A 6,000-nucleotide genomic window follows, 5' to 3' on the forward strand; every position below is an offset into this window, starting at 1 on the left:
CGAAGATAACCTCATAAAATTTGTATGATTTTCAGGCTTGACGAACGACCTTGGTTAAGTCCTTTACTTTTTCTTTCTGTTCTATAATTTTAAGTTTCATAAAAAATTATGAGATTTTGTCAGCTTTCATTTAAAAGAATGTATAGTGGCCACAATTGTTTGATATACATACACAGGTAAAGTCTAAGGGAAAACAATTTCTCTAAAATAGAAATATTTATCGAATAAAAACGTATTAAATAAATTCTTTTTTCATGATAACATTACATTTTATAGTAAAATTTGGATGTTACAGCATGTGAATCTGTAAACCATCGCAAAAGTTACGAACTGTTTGATTAAAAATAAATACCACATTATAGTATATGTACAAAAGGATTAACAACTAAAAGGGAAAGCATACATTTACATTTTATTAATAATCGACCTTCTTTTCCAACTGAAATATAAATAATACATATGAAGTATCTTATATCGTACACCTCCTTATTCGTAGATGCCAGTAATAGATAAGCATGTGGGGAACAGAAAAAAAACAAGACCTCGTTTTTGCCTCTCCGTACACATTCTATTTCAAAAATTCAGTTTAAAAACATAACTTCAAATACTCCGCAATCCTTTATTACTTTGTAGCTTATTTTTCCTCTTCATCCTCTTCATCTTCTTCCTTTAAGTATTAATAGATTAATATAAGTCGAGCTGTGATCGGTCATGCACCGATCGAATTAGTTCATACACTGTAACAGTCGTATTCTTTACAATATTCGTACGTAAGTCTTGTAGCAGAGACAAAAGCGCAGGTGCCCTATCGCACTCATTTTTTATGCTCATCTGAACCTCCGGTGCCACCAATGAACCCCATACCTAAATCGTATAATTCCAAGTATGTTTTTCCCTTCGATACCCTACATAGTAAGACATCGTTTTTGCACGATACATCATACATCCGTGTATATGTATGTTCAAACTGTACAACATATTAGTCAAAGAAACAAAGGAAAATGTTTACACGGATTCTCGAGCTTTTCTTCAAATTACACATCCAATGAGAGCACCAAAGGTTACGGTCCATTAGCGAAATACAATTTTTGATCCTCCAAATCTCGTCAGACGCACTAACGCACTGATTACTACTACCAAAACCATGTATGAGATCGGTTTAAGTCCCGAACAGTTAAGTGTATAAAATTGTTGCAGGACACCTGTACTACACAATATAACGCACATGGCGTTTCAGTTCCACCGAGTCAGGCACGCCTGGCTTCTGAACAGTAATACACATTGTCGCTGCTGGCAAAAGTATCGGTATCGAGTGTACTACGTGGATCATCAACACATACATAACGACGCGTTCACGCTGGATCTATCTAGATCGAATCAAGATCTCGTTAATTCAAATTTAATCACTCGTTCGTCGGAACGAATCACAAAGTATCAGGACTTGGATTAATTTATACTCCAACATTGCTCATGTTTATAAACGCAAAGTGACCATAAAATTTTCTGTAGTCTATTTTGCTTCCTATTAGACTTATATGTTCTCTCTCTCTTTTTAAGAAAATTCTTTAGTATCTTTGTACTTGTAGTAACCTATTGATTTCTCCTAGTTCAGTGTTCGAAGACGAGTATTCTAGTCCTTTAAATTCACTTTTGTTTTTTTCATCATTTCATGATTTTTAACAACCGTTTAACAAAAAATACTAGATAAATCGAATCTAAAAAATTTCGTTCGTTCGACAACTTATAAAAAAAAGATTAGTGCCATACTTCATACATGAAAATATAATCTTTTTTCTGCGATGTATAAATAAAAGAATAATTGGAATTAATCACCAGCAACGACCAGAGTATATCTAGCTTTTTACAGTACAAAATACAGCTCCTGCACATACGTATGTATATATGTATACACATATGTGCATATATATACATATACATATACCTAGTAACGAAATATTTCAGCATATGTAAGGATATAGTAAGGTGAAATGCAACTGCATTCTTCAAAGTTCGCAACAATCACTGACAATATGAACAATGGTGACTCTCGGTATAACGATTATATTTTTACGTACAAAATGTGCAAACTTGTATAGACTTCTGTGTTTATATGTATATATACATATATACGTTGCGATGACGATCATACCGGTGCTTGCATTCATTTTCACTTAAAGAATCTGACATACAAAGCATACTTATTTTGTCCTAGTTTATCAGAATCTAAAATAATATTTCAAGTATAGTTGTATATAAACTCGTAAACACTGATAATCCTACAATTGTGCAGTTCTTGTTGACGTTCGAAACTAGGTTTGTTATGAGATAATGGTTCAACGATCCTCATTACATCCTTACACATAAAAAATTGGCGTTACTAAACTTTATTTATATGTATTCAGGGCCGGCATGTTCATTTCCTTTCCCATTAATTCTGAATTGTTTTTTCTCGAGTTGCTAGAGAGTTCGAGAGGGAGGACCGGATACAAGATGCGTGGATTGAGAAAGGAACAGAGTTTGACTCGCGTCTCGATTTTTCATACTCATCGTATCCCTCTCTTACGTAAATAATGTTAACTATCCTTTCGATTTGATCATCTTTCCAGTTTCGATATGAATCACCAACAAGTGTAATGTACTGTCAGTCGAGCTGACAAAATATGTCATAAATGATGACCTTACAAAATTTTTATAAAGTATATGAAGAATCCATACATCTTGCATCACAAAACAATGCGCGTACGAGATAGTTTGAAGGTCAAGGGACAGAGGATTCATGTCTCTACTCTAATTCAATCGAATGTTTATAATATTATTACATCGTATAGTGTGTGTATTCATGTAATGCTTGGATGTGTCCTATGTGTAAATGTACTTTGTGCGCGCGCGCGCATGTATGGTGTAGTGTAACAGCAATAAAAACAAAGACATCATAAGAAAAAACCCTTGCGAAGAGAACAACGATGTATAGAGGGGAAGGAAACTAGGAATAAAATGGGCTTCCGGGAGTTGGGCATGGAGAGATAGAAATTCGAACGATTATGACGAAATGCGTTTGTAGCGATTATACGCATCAACGAAACATACGTTCGTATATCCCTACCTAGCTACAATTCCCGGTAGTAGCGCGCGCGACGGTAAACGGCTTATCGTTAAGCGAGCGGCACGGATTCCAGTTATATCCTACTTCCTTTCATCCTGATCACATTCACGGCTTATGTGACCAGTCTTGCCACAGATATAGCATGTCTTTCCTCCAGCCTCAGTGCAGTTGCGAGCGATATGACCTGTTTTATTGCAATTGTAGCAACTCTGCATCGCGAAACGTCCAGAATCATTACCGCCTTCTGGGCAGCTGCGGGCAATATGACCAGTCTTGTTGCAGTTGTAACAGCTCATCTCAGGCCCCTGTAGAAATCATTTCAAATTATAATACGATGTAAGACTTGGTTAGTTTGCAATGTTATTATTGTTCTTATATTAAAATTTCTAATAACCTGTTGGCAGTCTTTTGCAATGTGTCCAACACCATTACAACGATAGCAAAGATCTTGATCTTCTTTGCATTCACGCGCAAAGTGTCCAAATTGGTTGCACTTGTAGCATTTATCACGACCACGTGGGAAACCACCTTCTCGGTCACGTCCACGGTCACCTCTACCACCGCCACCACCACCATGTGGACACTCCCGTGCGTAGTGACCCATCCGATTGCATTTGTAACAAGCGCTCGAACTCATTTTTAAAAAATCTGTAACAGCAAGTAATCACCCTTTCATGTCCAATTTTGAACGCATATACATGCATAAATTTCTTTATGGATGTGTAAATCAATTATATTGATAAAAATGAAAAAGTTATTTAAAAGTTTTAGTTAAAAAAAAAAAGTGTAGAATATTATACTAATATATAGAATTGGAAAATCTTTAAAATATTTAAAAGAATTTTTCGAATTTTTAATTATACAAGATGCCTAACAAAAGAGAAAGACAGAAATTGATGATTGATAAGTATACATATGTGATTGGACAATAAGTACGTATATGTATATCTAAAAATGACTTGGAATGAAGCATAGGGTAAAGTATGAAAAGTAAGGTATAGGAAACTATAAGAGCACGGAAGTAACTAGGGAAACAAAAAAAAATTATTTCCTTTTTCTTTTAATTGTTGAAAAATACAAAAATCATGATTTATATACGTATATAATGCGAAGAAAAAGTACTTGAAAAAAATATATAAGTTACTTTAAACAAGAGTATAAAATGGCATCGTGCATCCATCCATACTCGAGAAGCACATAAAATACACGTGTCGTGATAGGCGTCGTGCACAAATATGCAAGTTCAGTATGAAAGATTTCGGTAACGTAACGATATTCTGCGGGAAGATTAATAACCGATATTCGACTATTTCTACATAAAACCCTCAGAAATTGCCGTCCATCGTACAACGTGGCTCTATCGCCCCCACTTTGCAGTGGTGGTACGCAAGTACGCCACGGCGCGAAGATGGCATCCAAGACTGACGCCGTACTGCGCTTTTTTTGCCTCACCAAAGAAAAGATCGGTCGAGGGCGAGGTACGCATGTACGGTGCACCGAAATGAAACGAAACGATCGACAAAAATGAATTTTCCCATCGAGATCGCAAGATGAAAGAAAATATTCCTTTATTGTATAACGAAAAATTGACTCTGCGAAGTCGAGGACCACGTGTGGAATTGCACAGAAAGAAACCGCGGACTCGAAATCACGGCGGCGTATAGCAGCGTTCTTTATTGGTGGAATAGCGACTTACCTCCGGTGCCTGGTGTATATGCACAATGAATCCTCCTTCCGTTGGGCTTCGCCGACGCGTTGGGGACAATGGGTCCGCGGGAAGTAGTGTTTTCCTGGGAAAACTCGAACCGATACTCAGCCGGATGACTGCGGCGACCATCGACTACGAGACGGAAGACCAACCAATCGTCGCTACGTTGCCCGCCAAACTCCCGTTGCAACTGTGACGACGATACCTCCTAAACTCACTACCAGAGGGCTACAAACACCAACCAATTACTCACAAATTTTTCGATAACCCCGAATTCCTTTAATTAAAAAATCTTTCTACATTCTGATGTGCCCGTGTCTAAAATAACATCTATTAGATAAACTTTACTAACGAGTTCAACTTATTTATAGCAAACCTCGAACGAAATGCAACTTCCTCCTCCTCCTCCACCGTTCCTTCTCACCGTACTCCAAACACTAACTTCAGACTTCAGCCGGCTATACAACATAAACGCCACCTTTACTGATCAACTCAAATCTCGAAACCGACAACTTCCTTTAGGGAAGTTTTCACATCTTCTAACCTGATTATCAATTAAAGTATAATAATTTCATTAAAAATTGATTGATATCGAAATTAAATATCCTTGAAACTACATTATGTCTCTTTTCGACCAAATTGTCTTGCATTCGCAAGCATCGTACATGAAACGCGTTTCAAACGTGCCAACCAAGTTTTATTGGAAACTACGAAAAGAGAAGTCCTGTTTTGGAAACAGAATTGCAATGGTATTTGCTCTACATGCAATTTTAAGAATTAATACGAATAATATTTGATATATGTCGTTACGTGACCATATATCTGTCGCTCATTGACGAACTTCATTTATAATTTCTCGATATATTGTATGTACAATGTACAAGTACACATAGTATACAGGGTGTCCCAAAAGTCGGGGAGGAGCCGGAAATGGGGGGTAGCTGAGACGATTCTGAACAACAATTTCCTTTGCAAAAATGTCGGATGGGGCTTCGTTAAGGAGATATTAAGCGAAAACCCCGACCAATCAGAGCGCGCGTAGACCGTTGGAGCGGCCGCGGTAGCGAAGGTTACGCTCTGGCGGCCGCGTTTGTACGCGAACAAGTGACTCGACGTGCATCGAAGGACATTGACGCTGCCGTCTAGCGCGTAGCCTTCGCTACCGCGGCCGCTCCAACGGTCTACGCGC

At 37.6% G+C, this 6,000-nt stretch overlaps 1 protein-coding gene across 2 annotated transcripts; it reads right to left on the reverse strand.

The window, feature by feature from the left end:
- Positions 1-393: 393 nt before the first annotated feature.
- Positions 394-5,270, reverse strand: LOC128874064 (CCHC-type zinc finger nucleic acid binding protein). Of its 2 annotated transcripts, XM_054118334.1 has the most exons (4): positions 5,188-5,270; positions 4,800-5,039; positions 3,498-3,751; positions 394-3,408 (listed from the first exon to the last, which is right to left on the reverse strand). In XM_054118334.1, exons 3-4 carry the CDS (start codon positions 3,738-3,740, stop codon positions 3,184-3,186), a joined length of 468 nt encoding a protein of 155 aa, XP_053974309.1. In that variant the 5' UTR covers positions 3,741-3,751; positions 4,800-5,039; positions 5,188-5,270; the 3' UTR covers positions 394-3,183. The 2 variants fall into 2 exon arrangements, with proteins under 2 accessions (XP_053974309.1, XP_053974310.1); XM_054118335.1 differs by lacking the exons at positions 4,800-5,039; positions 5,188-5,270 and adding an exon at positions 4,248-4,475.
- Positions 5,271-6,000: the final 730 nt, after the last annotated feature.

Source organism: Hylaeus volcanicus, chromosome 3, assembly GCF_026283585.1.
Source record: "Hylaeus volcanicus isolate JK05 chromosome 3, UHH_iyHylVolc1.0_haploid, whole genome shotgun sequence".
In the NCBI taxonomy this organism is placed as follows: domain Eukaryota; kingdom Metazoa; phylum Arthropoda; class Insecta; order Hymenoptera; family Colletidae; genus Hylaeus; species Hylaeus volcanicus.

What these genes read in the sequence shown, in the direction of transcription:
- LOC128874064 (XM_054118334.1), bottom strand. Translation starts at nt 3,740, where the DNA reads ATGAGTTCGAGCGCTTGTTACAAATGCAATCGGATGGGTCACTACGCA. An exon ending in TTGCAAAAGACTGCCAACAG is followed by an intron (nt 3,409 to 3,497) that starts GTTATTAGAAAT and finishes TGATTTCTACAG; the next exon opens with GGGCCTGAGATGAGCTGTTA.